Raw genomic sequence first — 20,077 nt, forward strand, 5'->3', positions numbered from 1 at the left:
TTATCAACTGTTTACATTTTCTTGCCTTTAAAATGCTTCAGGTCAGTTGTGTGTGCACACATGGATTGTGCAATGTCAAGTCATAGCAAACTACAACATGGCTTCTGCTACATGGGGTTCACTATTCCTGAGGGGCCTGTAAAGTACTTGGCCATTGCTTGCTAGGTAGTGAGTTGCAATCATTTCTCCAATGATGAATAGCAGTGACTTTTCTCATGTCCCATTGCGGTTTCCTCGCCTTTCTTACATAGGCAGTTGGGTCAATGCAGGACCACACTGTAATCTTTTAGAAGACATTTAAAGCTGCAGATAGAAACAAAAATAGGCCCTATCAGCAACATGAGCAGTTAATGACCAAGGTTTCCCTTGTGTAGGCAAGACCAACTATGACACAATTGCCATCAGTTGTCATCTGGCAGGGATTGTAAATGCCATTGGTTTAAGATGCATTCTGATTGCAGAGATTAAAATGTGAAAACCTCTGTTTTATGTTCTCTTCAAATCACTAGTTGCAAAAGTGGTGGGGAGGATACTTAGTTTGTCTCAGTGTGTGTCTGCTGTGCTCCCCACGTCTGGCCAGGGATCAGGGATTCTGGGTCATCTGAAACATGGAATCCAACCCAGGATCCCACAGGGCTGATGTAGGGCCAGAAACACCTCCTAGAAGGCAGGCAGATGAATTCATAGCTGGGCATGGGTGTTAACACATTTTTTCCTTTGCCTTTTCTGGTATTCAGACTAATTTCTAGCTTATATTTTAGATCATTTAGACAGAGGCAGTGTGTTGTAGAGGTACTTCACAGTTTATATTTAAACAGTGTCTTCCTTGTTCTAAGTTCTGGTACCCTAAAATTGCTTTTGAAAGGTCACTCTTGAAACTCATCAGCTTATTATTTTGAATTGTTCTCAAGAATCACCCGCGTGTGAAGTGCTAAGCAGGAAAGGAGATGAGTTGTGGCAGAAAATGTGAGACTTCCCAGGAAGGTCGTTTATTGAAGACTCTTTGATGTGACTCTTGGTGGTGGGATGGGAGTGCCCAAGACAGTGCTGGAGATGAAAGTGGAATAAATGGTTCTTCATTCTTTTCTCCTGGTTTGAAGGCTAAAGAACTCAGTCTCTAATTAGGTCTTTAAAGCTTTGCATAATCTGGTGCCCACCTACCTCACCAGCTTCTTAACACTGGGCCTTCTTTCCCAGATATACATAAAAAGATTGTGAGTTGGAGGGAGGGTGGGCTTATTTCACTTTACTTGCTGGCAATGGGTTTGGTTTGGGTTGTTGGTGTATTGTTGTAAGCAGCCCTGCGCTTTCTGGCCTGGATACCTGCACTTCATATTGACTAACTGGATGGAGATTTTGTTCTCTTTAATAGGTTTCGCCACATAAATCTATTGTAAAAAGACGGAAAGGAATGGCAGCGGAAACGCAGACACTGAACTTTGGCCCTGAATGGTGAGTTTTCAGAATCTCATCCCATTCCATGTTGGATGACCGGTACAGGACTAGGAAGGGGTTTGTGAAAGGGCTGGGTGGCCTATAACTTTGTGCATATTGTTAAGACTCTACTTTATGTGTCTAGTTGAAAACAATGGGACTAGTCCAGGGAGAAATTCTATTTGCAGACAACTGCATCCTCTAATTTTAAAACGCTGTCTTGGTCTGGCCATGTAGTGTTTTTTGATCAGAACTCCCTGTAAATCTCACAGCCCAGGATGCTATATCCAATTGTACATTAAGTGTAATGATCAGCAGTCTTATATGTCTGTGTTTTCTGCCAGTGTTACTTTGTGATTCCTATTTGTAGACATTTGAAAAATAATTATTGCCTTCTAATTTGGATTTTATTTTATTGATGGACTAGGCAAGTGGTTCAGACTCCCACCCACTGTCAGCAGAAGCCCAGCGAGCATGGAGTTGACGTTTGCCATAGTGGCACTTCATTGACCTTTGACTCTCTTACAGATGTGTTTGGACCCTGAACATGGGATTTTCATGGAATTTAGAGATCCATGATAATGTAATATGACTTCTCCCTTCTTTCTTTGCCCCCAAAGTTGGTGATTGAAGATCCTCTTTTTCAGTGGCATGAGTAAGGATAGTTAACTATTACCAGTCAAATCTTGAGCAACTCCTTTGCTTATTTCAGAGGCAAATGTAGAAAGCAGATGAATTGGAATAGTGGCTTAAATATTCTTGATTGTTTAGGTGGTGGTGATCTGATAAATAATGTGGCCCTCCTGTAGTGACTTAATTTGAAGACACTTAATCAATTGACCCTACTATCCACATTTTTTTAAAACTGTGAATTGTATGTTAGTTTACAAAGATGAACATTATCTTTACATTCATCCTATCATATTTTGTTTCATTGCAATGATCACAGTCCCCTGCATGCATCATCAGACAATCAAAGGGTACACCCCACACGCCTGCCCTCCTGGCTGCCAGCACACAACCCCTCTCCCTCCCTGAGTCCATAGTCCCCAGCTGCTCCTTCTGTCCACGTCATTGTCTCTGCCTCCATTCTTAGCATCTCGGCCTCTATCCCTAACGTCCCTGCCTCCTAGGACAGGATCTCGCACTTCAATTTACTCCCTTGATGGTTCCAGGAATCTCCACTCTTGGACTGCAAAATCAGCCACTTCCTTCCTTTTGTTACCAAACATTTACATTTACCTTTCCAGCACACACTGTCAGACCTGATATCAGTCATTCCCTATTGAACCACAGGAGTCCTGTTCCCCTCACCTTTTATCAACCCCATCAGACAGGTTGGGAACAATTCAGTGGAGATTCTACCTTTTCCTGTATACTCTGGAGCTAGGTTCCCTATTGAAAGCTTGTAAGCCAGTCACTTCTTGCTAATCCCCCCATTTTGGGTAGCCAATGTTTAAGTTCCGCATCCCCATCCCTGTTGACCCTGTTGTACCAAGGGGATGGGAATGATCCTCACTGTAAAGATTTGTCAGCTCCTTTGTCATACTGCATCTACAAGCATAGGTCAAGTGTATCCACTTGTATGGGTTACTCTCCTTCCCCCTCTTCTTTCTTCCTCTAGTCATGTTCTGATCATCCAGCCATTGATGCCAGGTCAAATGGGTACTGTCTGCAAGTGTGGGTGTTCTTGTGTGTCTCCCCTTACTTCATATCAGCTGGATGCTTCACACTCCGCTCTAGTCCTCTGGGGCCATGGCCCTGCCCCTGGGCCCAGGAATCCCCAGGTCTCATCAATCCATGTTAACAGGAGTCTTTTGAATGTGGTCGGACTTAGTTCACAACCTCATTGCTGTTTTCCCCCCACTTCTTGTCAGTGACCAACGTGCTCAGCAGCAGGACCGTATGCCTGCTAGTTTATTCCATTTGAGCTTCAGTCTTGGAAGGGAGTTTGCCTTGAGGGGACCTGACCACTTGCTTTGATGGCTCCCAGGGGAACAGCTTGCTTGTTCTTGTAGAAGTCAGTTGGACTGCTGTGATTATTTTTTATTTTTCCTGCTGGTCTTTCTTTCAAGAAGCATCTTAAGTTCTTCTAGCTGCTGCAGACTGGTCTGCTTGTTTTTTCAAGTGGAAATGTCCCACCTCAGAAGATTTTGGATGGGATCAGGATTCCACCTATGGTCTTGTAAAATGCAAAGGCTCTACAGGGAGCCTCCTTCACTGGGCACGTTCTAGCCCCATTTTAGGTATTCCAATCAGTTATAGGCTGAAGATGGACTTACAAGCTTTCTCTGGTGATATTTCTGGCTATTCCTCTCTCTCCCCTTCAGATGTCTATTTTACAATATTATCCAAGGGAAACCAAGATTCAAAACACAGCCAAGCGCCCAGGAAACATCAAGGCAAGTGGTCGGGTCCCCTCAGTGCAAACCCCCTTCCAAGGCTAAGACTCAGTGGGAATACATGCTGTGATTGGTGACCACGCTCGACACTGACAGGGGGAAGTGAGGGAAAAACAGCGATGAAGCAGTGAACTAAGCCCTACAACGTTCAATGGACTTCTGTGAACCCGGGTGAAGACCTGGTTGGCCAGCAGTGTGGCAAGACCTGGGGACTCTTGGGCCACAGAGGACTAGAGTGGAGAGTGAAGCATCCAGATGATAAGAAGAGATGCATAAGAACACCCACACTTGCAGATAGTACCCACTTATCCTGGCTTCAGTGACTGGATGATCAGAGCTCAACCAGAAGTAAAAAGAAGAGGGGGAAAAGAAAAAAAAAGTATTCTCATACAATTTGATGAACTTGACCTACACCTATGGAAGCAGTAGCTCAAAAGAGGGAACAACTCCTTATAACAAGAATCATTTGCACACCCTCCACACACAGAGTAGACAGGGATGGGCAACTTTGACATTGGCTACCCAAAATGGGGGGTTTGGGGCTACAAAGGCAAGAAGTGACTGGCTTATAAGCTTTCAAGAGGCAGCCTAGATCCAGAGGGCCTGGAGGAAGGTAGAATCTCCAGTGAGTAGTATTCAGTCTGTCTAGGCGGGGTTGATGCAATGAAATGCAGATGGGTCTCTTGTGATACAATATTGAATAATTGTTATCAGGACTGATTGTGAGGGTCGGAAATGTAAAGGTAGACATTTTATAGCAAGGAGGGGAGTGATTAACTTTTCAGTCTAGGAGCGGAGGTCCCTGGGACCATCAAGGGAGAAGAGCAGAGAGCGGGACCCTACCCAGAGAAGCAGTGATGCCTGAAATGGAGCCAGAGATGATGACATGGAGCAATGGAGCAGCTGGAGACTTTAGATCCAGAGAGGGAGAGCGACTGTGTGCTGAAGACCTGGGGGTACGGGAGAAGGATTGCATGGAGGGGATTTTAACCATGGCAATGAGAGACAATATACGATAGAATGAATGTAAAACTAATATTCTCCCAAGTAAACTATCACATAATTCACAATAAAACATTTAAAAAAAATCACAGCCAAGCATCTTAACACCATTTCCCCACTTTTCCCCATTCAAAGCCATACCTTAATCTTTGTATCCGAGCCCTGTTGTTCCATGGTCGTGCTTACATCGTTATTAACTCTGTCCCGTTTAGCCCATGTAAACCTGCCTAGCTATTCTCCCTTTCTCCTTGTTTTTCCTTTTCCCTTCCCCTTCCAGTGTATACACCCCCACCAGTACCCAAACTATCCTGTGTCTATTCCATACCGTGTGCTTCACCTTCCCCTCCGTCTCCTCACCCCACCCCATATACTCTGGTAACCAACAAAATAGCAAAAACAACCCCCCCACTTTTTAGTGTGGGTACTTTTTCTTAATCTTTTACAATAATGGTCCTATGCCCTATTTCTCCTTTTGGTACTGGCTGATTTCACTCAGCATAGTGTCCTCAAGGTTCATCCATGTTATGTGGTGGCTTGCTGCTTCCTTGTTATTCTTCAGGGTAGCGTAATATTCCATTTTGTGTACGTACCAAAGTTTGTTTATCCATTCTTCCATTGATGGGCACTTGGGCTGTCTCCATTTTTTGCTATTGTAAATAGTGCTGCTATGAACATTGGTGTGCATATATCTAATCGTGTTATGGTTCGTATTTCTTGTGGGTAAATACCAAGTAGAGGAATTGCTGGGTCATAAAATATCTCCATAAAGTATCTCTATTTCCAACCTTCTGAGGAAGCGCCATATTGCTTTCCAGAGTGATTAGATCATTTTGCAATCCCACCAGCAATGTAGGAGGGTCCTAATCTCTCTACATCCTCGCCAACATTTATTGTCCTCTACTTTTTTGATCTTTGCTGTTATTGCTGGTGTGAGATGACATCTCATTGTTGTTTTGATTTGCATCTCTAATGGCTAGTAATTGTGAACATTTCTTCATATGTTTGTTGGCTGCCCAGCTCTCCTCCTTGGTGGAGTGTCTATTCATGTCTTGTGCCCATTTTTTAATTGGGTTATTTGTCCTTGTAGAGGTGTTGTAGGTTACTATATATTTTGGAAATTAGTCCCTTGTTTGATGTGTTGTTGCAAAAGATTTTTCCCCCATTCTGTGGGCTCCCTTTTTACTCTTTTGATGAAGTGTTTTGATGCACATAAGTTTTTAATTTTTAGTATGTGCCATTCGTCTATTTTGTCTACTTTTGTTTGTGTAATTTTCAACATGTTTGGTAGTCTGTGTATCCCCTGTATTAGAGCCCTCACATATGTCCCTATATTTTTCACTGACGGCCTTTGTAATTCTGGGATTTACATTAAGGTCTTTGGTTTTCGTATGAGCCGTGAGGTAAAGGTCTTGTTTCAGTCTTTTGCATTATCGCTTTCTAATTCGGCCAGCACCATCTGTTGAAGAGACTGTCTCCTCCCCATGCAATATGCTTAGGTACTTTGTCGAAAATCAGTTGGCTTTATGTGGATGGATTAATTTCTGCATTCTCAATTCTGTTCAGTTGATCAATGTATCTTTCATTATACCAGTACCTGGCTGTTTTGACCATGCGTAGTAAATTTTGAAATCAGGGTGTGAGAGGCTTCCCACCTTCTTCTTAAGCAGTGCTTTGCTTATCCTGGGTCTTTTTCCTTTCCATATAAAATTTGTAATTGTTTTTTTCCATCTCTTTGAAGAATGTCATTGCAATCTGGATTGGGAATTGCATTATATGTATAAATTTCTTTGGGCAGTATTGACATTTTCACAATGTTAAGTCTTCCTATCCAGGAACATAAGGAGCTCTGGTAGCGTAGTGGTTATGAATCAGGCTGTGAACCGCAAGGTCAGCAATTTGAAACTACCAGCTGATCCGCGGGAGAAAGATGAGGCATTCTGCTCCCGTAAAGTTCGCTATGAGTCGGAACCAACTCCATGGCATACAACAACAACAACATCCAGGAGCATGGTATATTCTTCCATGTAGGTCTCTTTTTGTAGGTCTCTCTCTTTTTTTTTTTTGGTTTCTTGTAGTAGTGTTCTGTAGTTTTCTTTGATAGGTCCTTTGTTTCTCTGGTTACATTATTCCTAGCTATTTCATCCTTTCAGGGTTGCTATAGGTCGGAACAGACTCGACGGCATTTTACAACAACATTTTATCCTTTGGGTGGCTGTGGTAAATGGTATTGTTTTCCTAATGTCCTTTTCAGCATTGTTGTTATTGGTATAGCGGAATCCAACTGATTTTGGATGTTGATCTTATACCCCGCCACTTTGCTGAATCCTCCAATGAGGTCTAATGAGGTGTATAGTAGCTTTTTTACTGAGTCTTTGGGGTTTTCTATATATAAGATCATATCCTCTGCAAATAGAGTTTTTCTTCCTCTTTGCCAGTTTGGATGCCTTTGATTTCCCTATCTTGCCTTATAGTTCTGGCTAAAGGAGCTCTGGTTACGAATTGGCTTGCAAACCTCAGGGTCAGCAGTTCGAAACTTCCAGCTGTTCCATGAAAGAAAGATGAGGCTTTCTGCTCCCATAAAGATTTATAGCCTTGGAAACCCTGTACAGGGTTGCTGTGAGTTGGAACCGACTCCACGGCACATCACAACAACAACAAGACTTCCAGCACAATATTGAATAGGAGTGGTGACAAAGGGCATCCTTGTCTGGTTCCTGTTCTCAGAGGGAAGGCTTTCAGTTTCTCTCCATTGAGAGTAATATAGGCTTTTGGTTTTGTATATATGCTGTTGATTATGTTGAGGAATTTCCCTTCAGTTCCTACTTTGTTGAGTGTTTTAATCAGGAATGGATGTTGAATTTTGTCAATTGCTTTTTCTGCAACAATTGATATGATGGTGTGGTTTTTTTCTTTTTTCTTGTTTATATGGTGGATTACATTGATTGTTTTTCTAATGTTGAACATCCTTCCATCCCTGCCTTTATGAATCATGATGTACTATTTTTTTGATGTGCTGCTGGGTTCTGTTGGCTAGGATTTTGTTGAGAATTTTTGCATCTCTGGTCATGAGGAATGTTGGTCTATAATTTTCTTTCTTAGTGATGTCCTTCCCTGGTTTTGGTATGAGGGTTATGCTTGCTTCATAAAATGTATTAGGATATTTTCCCTCCTCCTCTATATTCTGTAATAATTTGAGGAGAATTGGTGACAACTCTTCGCTGAATGTCTGATTGAACTCATCAGTGAAGCCATCTGGACCTGGACTTCTTTTGGTTGGGAGTTTTTTTAATGACCTGATCAATTTCTTCTATTGTCAGGGGTTCAAGTCCTCTACTTCACTCTGTGTGAGTTTAGGTAGGTCCTGTTTTTCTAAAAATGTATCCATCTCTTCTAGGTTTTCAAATTTGTTGGGAGTACAACTCTTTATAGTATTCTGTTATCATTTTGATTGCCTTTGGTTCCTTTGTGACATCGCCCATGTGATTTCTAATGCGTGTTACTTGTATCATCTCCCTCTTTTTGTTTTGTTAGGTTTGCCAATGGTTTGTCAATTTTCTTAATTCTTTCAAAGAACCAGCTTCTTGTCCTGTTGATTGTTTCTATAGTTTTTCTGTTTTCTGTCTCATTTATTTCTGCTCTAATGTTTATTATTTCTTTTCTTTTGGTTACTGTGGGTTCCCTCTGTTGGTCTGTTTCTAGTTGCTGGAGATTCTGTGTTAATTTTGATTCTTTCTTTTTTTTGGATGTGTGTATTGTTATCACAATAAATTGTCCTCTCGGCACTGCTCTCACCATGTCCCAGAGATTTTGGTATGTTGTGTTTTTGTCCTCGCTTGTTTCTAGGAACTTTCTGAATTCACATTTAATTTCTTCTATTATCTAGTCGCTCTTCAGGTGTTATTCAGTTTCCATGTATTAAACTTTATTTCCTTCGTCGTCTTATTGTTGATTTCTAATTTTATGTCATTGTGGTCTGAAAAGATGCTTTGTAGAATTTTGATGCTTGTAAATTTATGGCCTAAGACATGGTCAATTCTGGAGAATGTTCCATGTACACTGGAGAAGAATGTATATAGTGTGCTGTTGTTGGGTTGAATGTTCTGTACACGTCTCTGAGGTCAAGTTGGTTGATTGTGCTGTTTAGTTCCTCTGTAGCTTTGTTGAGTTTCTTTATGGTTGTTCTATGCCTTTTCAAAAGTGGTGTATTAAAGTCTCCCACTATATCTGTAGATTTATCTATTTCTTTCTTCAGTTCCAGTATGGTTTGCTTTGTATATCTTGGTGCTCTTTCATTTGGAGCGTAGATGTTAATTATGGTTATGTCCTCTTGCTCAATTGATCCTTTAATTATGAGATAGTGTCCTTCTTTATCTCTTATGCCGGTTTTTACCTTAAAGTTTATTTTATCAGAGATAAGTATTGCCTCTCCTGCTTGTTTTTTATTGCTGTTAGCTTGGTATATTTTTTTCCATCCTTTAACTTTTAGTCTGTTTTTGTCTTTGTGTTAAGGTGTGTCTCTTGCAGGCAGCATATTGAAGGGCCTTGTTTTCTTATCCATTCAGCCACTCTCTTGTCTCTTCACTTGTGCATTTTATCCATTGACATTCAGTGTAATTATCGATAGGTATGGATTAACTGCTGTCATTATGTTTGTTAATTTTTTTGTGGTACTGTGTGTTCCTGTGTTCTGTATGCCCTCTTGTGCTGAGTTCATGTCATTTGTGCTATTTCTTGTCAGTTTCTTCTTAGTTTTAATGTTTTCTTGTTCTACTTGGATCTTTATTTTCATGGTAAGTTATGAAAGTATTAATTTTTTGGGAGGTTACCCTATAGTCTATTACGTTTTCCCTGTGTTTAAGGCAGTCTATTGGATCCTGCCATCTACTCAACCTCCTCACCACCTGGATCTATCTCTGTTCCTATAGTTTCCCCTTTTTTGACATTGTTAATATTTTGATCATTGGTTGGCCTCACAGGTCCTCTGAATTTATTGCTGTACTTTTGTCTGTTCTGAACTCGGCTATCTGTTGACTGAATTCCAGGTGGTGTTGCCACGTCTGTCAATCTCTGGTGGTTGTCTGTTCTTGCTGGTTTTCATTCCAAAGAACTCCGTTTAGGATGTTTTGAAGTGCTGGATCTGCCTTGACAAAATCTCTTAGCTTGTGTTTATCCTGGAATGTTTTGATTGCACCATCGTATTTGATTGACAGTTTTGCATGGTTGATAGGTAACAAAAAGAGGCAGCACCATTAATTTAGTCAATTTAATTTAGTCATTAATTTAAAATCCTGGTAATGTTTAGAGTCAGGGCACAGTTAGCTTGGTTTTTGGAACAAAGGCACACCTATTCTGTAAATCCTCACAGCTGGACCAGTAAGCAGTATCTTGTTAAATAGAGGAAATATTGAAGGTGTCAAGGATTTCATTTTACTTGGATTCACAAACAACGTCCATGGAAGCAGAAGTCAAGAAATTAAATGACATAATTGCATGGGGCAACACTGCTAAAAAAAATAGACCCTTTTAAAGTTTTCAGAAGCAGAGATTCACTTTAAAGACTAAGGTGTGCCTTGACCCAAGCCCCAGGGTATTTCTAGTAGCCTAATATGAATGAGAAAGCTGGATAATGAATAAGGAAGACCAAAGACTTGATGCTTTTGAGTTAAGGTGTTGGTGAAGACTGCTGGATCAAATATTACTCAGAAGAATGAACAAATCTGCCTTGGAAGATGTACAGCTGGAATGCTTCCTAGAAGGGAGGATGGTGAGACTTTGGACGTTGTACAAATGGTGTCACGTAGGTGTCTAACCTCTAACTTCACAAGGTGAGAGAAAGTCACCATCAGTGTCACTGCCCAAGGCTCATTTAAGCCTAGTGTGATGGCCGAATTAACCAATCCCCTTGTTAGGGTTCCATTTTATTTACTGGTTCCATCCCTACAAGGATGTCATGCGTTTTACTAAAATTATTAACAAGCTGTCCAATCCCCTTGACGTTGTTGTTGAGTGCCATTGAGTTGGTTCTGACCCATAGTGACCCTGTACAGGTTTTCCAAGGGTGTAAATCCTTAATGGAGCAGAAAGGTTCAGCTTTCTTCTGCAGAACAGCTGGTGGTTTCGAGCTGCTGACTTTAAGGTTAGCAGCCCAGCTCATAACCACTACTCTACCGTAGCTCCTTTACCCTCTGATACTCTATTTTAAAAACCCCAAATCCATTGCCTTTGTGCCTGTTCTGACACAGTGATTCTATAGAACTGCCGTAGAGGGTTTTCCAAGGTTGTACAGTTTTGTAAAAGAAGCAGACTGCCACATCTTTCTCCTGCAGAGCAGCTAGTTAATTCAAACTGCCACCCTTTCAGTTGGCATTTAGCCCGCGGCACCATCACAGTTCATCTTAATACTCTGTACACAGGGCAGATTCCTTCAGACCCACAGCAAGTCCTAGTTCCCCTTTTAGCATCCCTAATCCAGTAGCCCTGGTGTGGTGCTGTATGATAGCCATTGGAGTACTAACTGTAAGGTAGGCAGTTCAAACCCACCAGCCACTCTCAGAATCTCTATGCAAAGTTATTATGAGTCAGAAATGACTTGACTGCACTCAACCACCAAGTACTGGGTAAAGGTGGAGTAACATGATTTCCATTACCTATAATACCCAGTATTCATTTCCATCATACATGTAGGTCTGTATTAAAAGCAGGTGGGAGAAGCATTCAATATTACGTTCACGTGAACACATCAAAACATTCGTTTCATCATCTTTTCTTTACACTCTCATGATCGTCCTAGTCACATAGGTCTCTGGCTTTGGGCCTCTGACTGGGTGCAGCCCAGGTGACCTTGGCTCCCCAGCAATCATTTTGTTTAGCTAGCTTGGCTTTTGCCCCAGTCCACTCCGGATGTGGCCCTTCTCTCTGCACCTGCATCATATTGACTCTCTCCTTTCAGCCATTGCAAATAAGAGCAACCAAAGTAACCATCTAAGGATCCCAAATCCCATTTCTCACACCCTTTTATTCTCTCACTAAGTCCCGGCATCTGTGAGTCTGGAGCCTCTGCAGTGAGTATGGCTTCTCATGCTAAGTGTACAATCATCATGGCAGAAGCCAGACCTCATTTCATGAAGGGAAGTGAGAGTTCTTATCCACAATAACCACCCAAGGCTGATTCCTACAAGACATACCATCTCTCAACCTTTTTATCCATCTGATACCAACCATCTCCCTTGTAGCAGTCTCTACTTGTCAGTTGTTGTGAAGTGCTGTCAAGTCAGTTCCAATTCCTAGCAACCCTGTATAGGGTTTCCAAGGAGCAGCTGGTAAGTTTGAACCACTGACTTTGTGGTTAGTAGTTCAGTGTTTATCCTATAGCGCCACACCAGGAGTCCACTAGGTTCAGTAGTTCCTGGCAATGACCATACTAAGTAATTCGCTGAACTGTAACCATATTATCAGGAGAGCCCAGTCCCAGGAGAAGGACCTCATGCTTGTTAAGTATGTTGTTAAATGCTGTGAGTTGGGTCTGACTCATAAGTGACCCTGCATAGCGTTTCTGAGTAGCGGCTGGTGAATTTGAATTACCAACCTCGTGGTTCAAACTGACCTTGCGGTCAAGTGCTTATCCTACAGCACTATACCAGGACTCCTATTAACTATGTTATTGTTGCTGTTGTTAAGTGCTGTCAAGTCAGTTTCAAGTCATAGCGACCTTCTCTGGGGTTTCTGAGGAGCCAGCTGGTGAGCTAGAGCTGCCGACCTTGTGGTGTGAACCTAGCGTGCAGTCCAGCGCATTAACCCACAGTGTCACACTAGGACTACTTCTCTTAGGTATAGTCAGTGTAAAAGAGGACGACCTTTTCTTAACTAGTGCTGCTTTAACAAATACCAGAAATGGGTGCCTGTAACAAGTAGAAATGTCTTTTCTCTCTGCTTAGGAGACTGGAAGTCTAAAATCAGGTTACTGATTCTAGGAGAAGCCTTTCTCTGTTGTCTCTGGGGGACGGTCCTTGACTCCTGTCAGCATCTGTTGGCCTGACACTCCTTGAACTCCATGTGTTTTGACATCAGTCATTCCCTGGGTTTACCAGATTATCAGAGCAGTGACCCTGGGTCCAAATGACACGATCCCCTCACTGTTTTGTTGATGGTAGGAAGTCCCTCTGTTTTCTGCTCCCTTCAGTAATATCAGTTTATTTCAAAAGTGATTGACTTTATAACTTAACCCTGTGGATTGTATCCTGCCTCATGAATATTGCTGCCATGACTTCTGCCTCATTAGCACTGTAGAGGTTAGAGTTTACAACAAATAGGATAGTTGACTTATTATGGGAGGTGGGGCATAATTCAGTCCATGACAACCCTTAAGATGGGTTGACACAGTGGGTGTAACCAATAGCTCAGACAACCACTTTCATCTGGAATATGCAAAAATGGGCAGTGTTTCATTCTGTTGTATGAGTTGCTAGGATTTGGAACTGACTAGATGGTACCTCACAAGGACAACATGCTTTTCCATGTTATTTATGACTGCTTTTGCACTGTAGTGGTAAATTGAAGTATTCAGAATAGAAGCTGGTTTGCTTGCAAAGCCAAAGTAGTATACTGTGGCCCTTTACAGAAAACTTTGCCAAGCTTTGCCCTACTCTGGGTTCCCACACAAGGGAATGCCAGTGTGTTGTTGACCCAGTCTCTCAGTTGTCTTACATGTCCTCCTTTTCTTTGGTACCCTGAAGTTTTGTTTGATGGTGTTTTCATTTGATCAGCCCAGCATTTTGGGCAAAATTTGAACCAGTTTTAGTAGAGAAGAGTCACCAGTCTCATTCTGAAATAGGCATTTTACCTAGTTGGTACCTCTGTCACTCTGCAGGCATAGAGATTAGGGACCTTGCCTTAGTCCTTGGAGATGCTGATAAACTGTACGATGGCAATGTAAGCAGACAACTTCCTGCCTTTATACCATCCATCAAGATCCCTTCTGCCAAGGGAGGCTATGCAATCCTTACGGAACCCCAACTGACCCCGAGCCAGAAAGCTCTTATGAGGTGTGATTGAGGCTCTATTGTCGCCATGTAACATTGCATTCGTTGTAAAACCTGAGGTTAGTTGTAGTGTGGAGTACTTGAGAGTCAAGGCTTAGAGTGCTTTACGTTGTACCTTGGCCATAACTGAAATAAATAATGCAAACTCATGTTAAATAAGAGATGGATAAAATAAAGGACTTATTTGTATCTGGGACAGTCATGAAGACAGGCGAGGGCTGGAAATTGCACTAGGAGCAGACCATGAATGACCATCAGCGTGGACTTTTTAAAGTAGGACTGGGGAGCTGTTAGCTTCTAGATTACCTTTAGAATAAAAATATAACCCCCAGAGTAATGTCAAAGGTTGTAATAGGTTTCATGGAGAAGTCAACAATTAGTAGGTACCATACAGTCACGATCTTTATGTCTGTACTTTTTGCACTTCTTGACCAAACTATACAACCTCTCCCCTGTTTCCCTTTTCCCTTCCCTGCTTCATTTCCCCCCATGGTCTGTATCAAAATATAATATGCCAGATGTTTGATCTTTTTTTTTTTTTTTTTTTTTTTATCCTATCCTCTAATGCTCACAAGACTGTGCACTTCTAGGGCAGGCACTTTGGTGTGTTGGTTTTATAATTTCCAGCTGACACATAGAGGCACTCAATAAATATTCAATCAATGAGTGATTTATTGCAAAGCAAAGTTGCTGTTAGTGTTTTGTTATTGTAAATAATGTGTGTGCTTACCACTGAGCATTTTTGTTCACCTCTCAAATGATTTCCTTTGGACTAGTTTCTTGGAGATGGAATTATTAAATCAAAGCTTCATTTTTAAACTTTTTCATGACATATTAACAGGTTGTAAGAATTAAATCCCATCTTCTGCCTTAACAAAACATTCCTTTCTATCTTAATTCTCTGGGGTTTCTTGTTTTTTGTTGGTTTTGGTTGTTAAGTCGAGAATTTTTGTTGTTGTTAGTCTCAGTTACAGAAAAACTCATGTTCATTGCAGACGATTTAGAGGAAACAAAAACACAAAAGGTAAACAAAAAGACCTAAGTTAGCTTTAATCCTTTTCCCCAGAGAACCCTTGCTAACATTTTTTTAAAATGCTTTTATTTGAATTGAGTGATAGTTTTATACTCAGCCAGTCGTATTTTTTTCCATTGTAACAATTACAATCCCTTCCATGCACCATCGGTGCATAACAGTATTTATCTCTATACCCTCTTATTATATATATTTTTTGATGTACACTAAACACATAGAATATTTTCGTTGAAATGACCAAAGGGCACATTTTGCAAGCCAGCCTCCTGCACGCCGGCACACAGCCTTTCTCTTTCCATGGATCTAGAGTCCTCAACTGCTCCATCTATGCCATCACCTGTCCTTCCATCTCTGGTGTTAGTGTCACTGCTTCTCCAGTTGGGATCCAATGCTCTTTCCTCTTAAGGGTTGGAGGGTCCTTTGTTCCTGAACTCTAAGATTAATTGCATCCACCTTTTTGTTACACAAAGTTTATCTTCACAGTTCTGACAATCACAATTAGTCATGCTAACAGTTATTCACTATTGAATCAAAAGAATCCTATTCCCATCCTACTCCATCCCTTTTCACCAGACCCATCTAGTTGTTGTTGTTGGGTGTCATCGAGTTGGTACCGACCCATAGCAACCCTATGTGCAGCAGAACGAAACACTGCCCAATCCTGGGCCAACCTCACTACTGTTGCCACGCTTGAGTCCATCCATGCTGCCACTTGGCCAATCCATCGTGTTGGGGGTCTTCCTCTTTTTCTCTGACCCTCCACCTTACCAAACATGATATCCTTCTCCAGTGACTGGTCCCTCCTGACAATATGTCCGAAGTATGAGAGACGAAGTTTGGCCGTCTTGGCCTCCAAGGAGTACTCTGGCTGCACTTCTTCCAAAATGGATCTGTTGGTTCTTTTGGCAGCCCATGGCACTTTCAGTATTCTCCTCCAACACCATAACTTAAAGGCATCAATTCTTCTATGGTCGTTATGCTTTTGCATGCATATGAGGTTATTAAAAACACCATGGCTTGGGTCAGGCACACCTTAGTCCTCAAGCTGACATCTTTGCTCTTCAACACATTAAAAAGGTATTGTGCAGATATGCCTATTGCAATACATCGTTTTGCAGTAGAGATTCTACCTTCCTCCACGCCCTCTGGATCTAGGTTCCCTCTTGAAAGTTTATAAGCCAGTCACTTCTTGTCTTTGTAGCCCCCCTCACATTGGGTAGCCAATATCCAAGTTGCCCATCTCTGTCTGCTCTGTGTATGGAGGGGGTGGGTCAATGACTTTTTGCTTTCTTCCTGTATGGTGTTCTTGATGTCATCCCACAACTCTTCTGGTCTTCGGTCTTTAGTGTTTAATGTATCAAATCTGTTCTTAAGATGATCTCTAAATTCAGGTGGGATATAGTCAAGGTCATATTTTGGCTCTCGTGGACTTGTTTTCATTTTCTTCTGCTTCAGTTTGAGTTTGCATATGAGTAATTGATGGTCTGTTCCACAGTCTGCCGCTGGCCTTGTTTTGACTGATGATGTGGAGCTTTTCCATCATCTCTTTCCGCAGGTGTAGTCAGTTTGATTTCTATCTAGACAAGAGGAAAACTATCCAGTGGGGATTCTACCGTACCCACCTCATTCTGAAACTAAACACGCTCTTGAAAACTTGTAAGCCAGTCACTTTGTGTCTTTATTTGTTGTTGTTGAGTGCTGTCGAGTAATTTCTGACCCATAGCAACCCTGTATAGGGTTTACAAGGAGCGGCTGGTAAGCTTGAACCACCAATCTTGTGGTTCAATAGACTTTGCAGTCCAGTGCATTAGCCCACAGCACTACACCAGGACTCATTTATAGCCCACCATTTTTGGTAGCCAGTGTCTAAGTTGCCTGACCCTATCAACCCTGTGTACTGAGGGGATAGGCTTAATCCTTGATGTGAAGACTCCTTCCCTTTTGGTTGGAATTTTGAGCAACTACATTATTTGCTGTATAGTTTTCTATTTTTCCTTGCAAATGTTTGATTGTCTCCTTTAAGACATTAAAACAAGCAAACAAAACCAAATTATTCTTGTTTTAAATGGGAACTTTTTTATTTTGAGGATCAAAAATCTACTCATGGAGATCTAGATAATAAAGGAATTTCTTACAGGCAGACCCTTCTGTTTTCCCCAAAGTACTTGTTAAAATAGTTTTGACTTTGTGGTTTATCTTTTTACGTGTTGTTGCCTTCCTTACCAAAGAACTAACCCCATAAAGAAAGGCATTGTAGTTTTTGTTGTTCCCCTCAACTCTGCCTACAGGCACTTAATAGTAAATGTTGGATGAAGGCATTCAGACCAGGCTAATCTTTGTGGATAAAAATGAGTAGTATTCTGGAAGATGGAATGAGTTAACATCCTTGGTTTTCATAAAGACAAAAAGGATGACCTATGAGAACAGAGTGACTAGTAAATCAGATGTTCTCTAGGAGTATACTTTTGAAGAGAGTATGAAAATTTGTTCGGAAAGCAGTTTTTTTTTTCACCTGCTGCATTCTGTGTCTTGAGTTAGGTAATGAGGCAACAGGGTTAAAAATACGGTTGCTACTTCTGAGTTGTTTAACAAAGAAGCTTATCCATAAGTAATTTCACTCTAACGTAATGGTATACCAAAACCCAACCCAACCCAATGCCATCAAGTCAATGCAAAGGGAAGTGTACTGGAAGTTTAGGATAGTCAGTATCCTATTTGATTTTTTTTTTTCACTCGAATGTCTTAAAGGCATCTCTTATTATATATTTTTCCAAAACTGAGCATAGGATTTTTTCCCTTTTAAATGTCCTCTTTCATTTTAGCGTAATACTAATTTGCCCATATACAAACCCGAAATCTTGTCTTTGCCCTTGCTATTGCAGATGAAGAATTAGGGGTGAGGCTATGAGAAGGAGTGGAACGTGGTGACCAAATATGTCCCAAGATTGAATGATTGTCATTCACAAGAATGCTTTGAAGTGCCCTCTACTGGTAGAAATTATTGGGAAGCATAATGGCTTTGTATAAGGAAGAAATAAAATGAACCCCAAGTTATAGTAAAATACAATTTCCAATAAATAACATTTGTGTATTTAGAAAATTATTGTTTGACAGAACAAGCGGCTGTTTGAAATCCAGCTTTGAGGCCTCATTGTGGGAAATACCCTGATCTTTTCCCTCAGAAGACCCTATGTTTGAATCTTTTTCTGATGACGATGAGTCTAAGCAAGTTGTCTAGCTCTTCTGCTTCAGTTTTCTTGTTATATTGGCATTTTCGAGAAGATTAAGAAGCCCTGGTTGCAATGGTGGTTAAAGTGCTTGACTGTGAACCAAAAGGTTGATGGTTCAAACCCACCAGCCACTTCTCAGGAGCAAGATGAGCCTGTTTCTGTAAATATTTGTAGCCTAGGAAACCTATGAGGCATGTCAGCTATGAATCGGAATTGATTTGCAATAGCAGTGAGCTTGATTTGGGGGTTTGCAAAGATTAAATGAGATAATGTATGTAAAAAGTATTTCTAGTCTTTGTCCTCAGTGGATGTTAATTCCAGTGCTTTAGGAAAGAGCCCACTTTTACCTGAACCTGATGGGAAGTATTTTCTGGAAAGACCTCAGTGGTTGGACCACTCCTGTGTGGTCATGCTGCTTTCTTTCCTACTTGGTGGTCTCATCTATCTAATGGGGTTGGGTGTAGTGCCTTCTAACTAAGCCCAAGAATAAGTGGAACGAAACCAGAAAGCAACCCAGAGGTCATGAGCACTCTGAGTATAGCCAGATTATGGTCTTCGTGAGTAATGAGGAGGGCTTGGAAACCCTATACAGGGTCACTATGGGTCAGAACTGACTTGATGGCGCTTAACAACAACAACCCGATGAAAGAAAAGGTTGATTCCAGTTCTGAGGCAAGAGGTAAGAGGCGATTTTGACACACCTGATAAAAAAAGAAGCCATTACAGACTACTAAAGAGTCATCCTGAAAAAGCTCCTACTGGCCAGAGATGAGATAGTTTGACGGTGATTGCAATCAAATACAGTAATAAGAGTTTCTTACCATTGGAGGATCCTAGTGATCTAAATCATTATTTTGAAAACAAATGAAAGAGAAAGTTTGCCTTCCTCAGCATGCTGCACCATTGGGGAACTGTACCAGATATTGTACTCATCTGAGGGAAGTTTCTGGTTCAGAAGTACTCCAGCTAATATGGGAGGACACTCCCTGGTCAGTGGTGCTCTTCACACTAATCCTCGTCTTTGCTGTTTGACATAGAGCTGTAGTAGAAGCTTAGTTTTTTAATAAAGTTTGCTTCTTGTGCTTTAATTAAAATAATTAAATCATTTGTTTAAAAATAAATAAGATATTTAAAATATAAAATTAAACAGAACAATCCTTTTATTCCCAGTTTAATTTCTCAGAGGCAACTGCTGTCATCAGCTTTGAGTAGATTTTTGATTTTTTTTTTCCTTAGTAAATAGTCTTTATTTTTTTCTTACATGTACTCATTTTAAAATTCTGTCGATCATTATTTGCTTTTGCTAGAAATATATTAATGAAACGTTAGGCATAGAAAATAAAGATTATGTTAAACACTCATCACAAAGTTGGAAAAAGTAAACATGCCAGCCCCTCCTCTAGCCCGTTCCTCTCCCCTCCTTTGTGGCTGTCATCGTCTCCTAGAGTTGCTAGTATTGGTGCTTCTACTGTTTTGTGTATGTCTATGGAGTCCTGGTGTGGCACTGTGGGTTAATGCACCAGACTGCAAAGCCATTTGAACTTCAAGGTTGGCGGTTCAGCTCACTGTTTGAGCTCACCAGCTGCTCCTTGGATACCCTATGCAGAGTGGCTATGGGTCGGAATCGACTCGATGGCACTTGACAGCAATAACAGCATAAGTAGTATAAGCCTATTTACAGGTTTACATGTCTTGTGTAAAAGTTACAATTTTTATAACCACCTGTATTTTTATTTTACTGTTATTCTACTTTGTGAAATACTCTATTAGTGCCAGATTTTTTTTTTTTTTTTTTAAGGTTTTTAATGTGGATTGAGTGAACGTTTACAGGGCAGATCATCAGTTTTACATTCAACAAATCATACCGTGTTTCATTACAATGATTATAATCCCCTCCATGTACTATCAGTTAACAGTATTTCACTCTATCCACTTTAG

The 20,077-nt window shown here is 41.0% G+C and overlaps 1 protein-coding gene across 1 annotated transcript in view; it reads left to right on the top strand.

Annotated features, from left to right (window-relative positions):
• Positions 1 to 1,411: 1,411 nt before the first annotated feature.
• Positions 1,412 to 20,077, top strand: part of GIGYF2 (GRB10 interacting GYF protein 2) — a 120,827-nt gene continuing 102,161 nt past the window's right edge. Inside the window, exon 1 of the mRNA XM_006866804.1 lies at positions 1,412 to 1,452. Coding sequence (XP_006866866.1) covers positions 1,412 to 1,452 — 41 coding nt within the window. The remainder of the gene's footprint in view (positions 1,453 to 20,077) is intronic.

The sequence above is a fragment of the Chrysochloris asiatica genome, unplaced genomic scaffold (assembly GCF_000296735.1).
Source record: "Chrysochloris asiatica unplaced genomic scaffold, ChrAsi1.0 scaffold00096, whole genome shotgun sequence".
NCBI classification, from domain to species: domain Eukaryota; kingdom Metazoa; phylum Chordata; class Mammalia; order Afrosoricida; family Chrysochloridae; genus Chrysochloris; species Chrysochloris asiatica.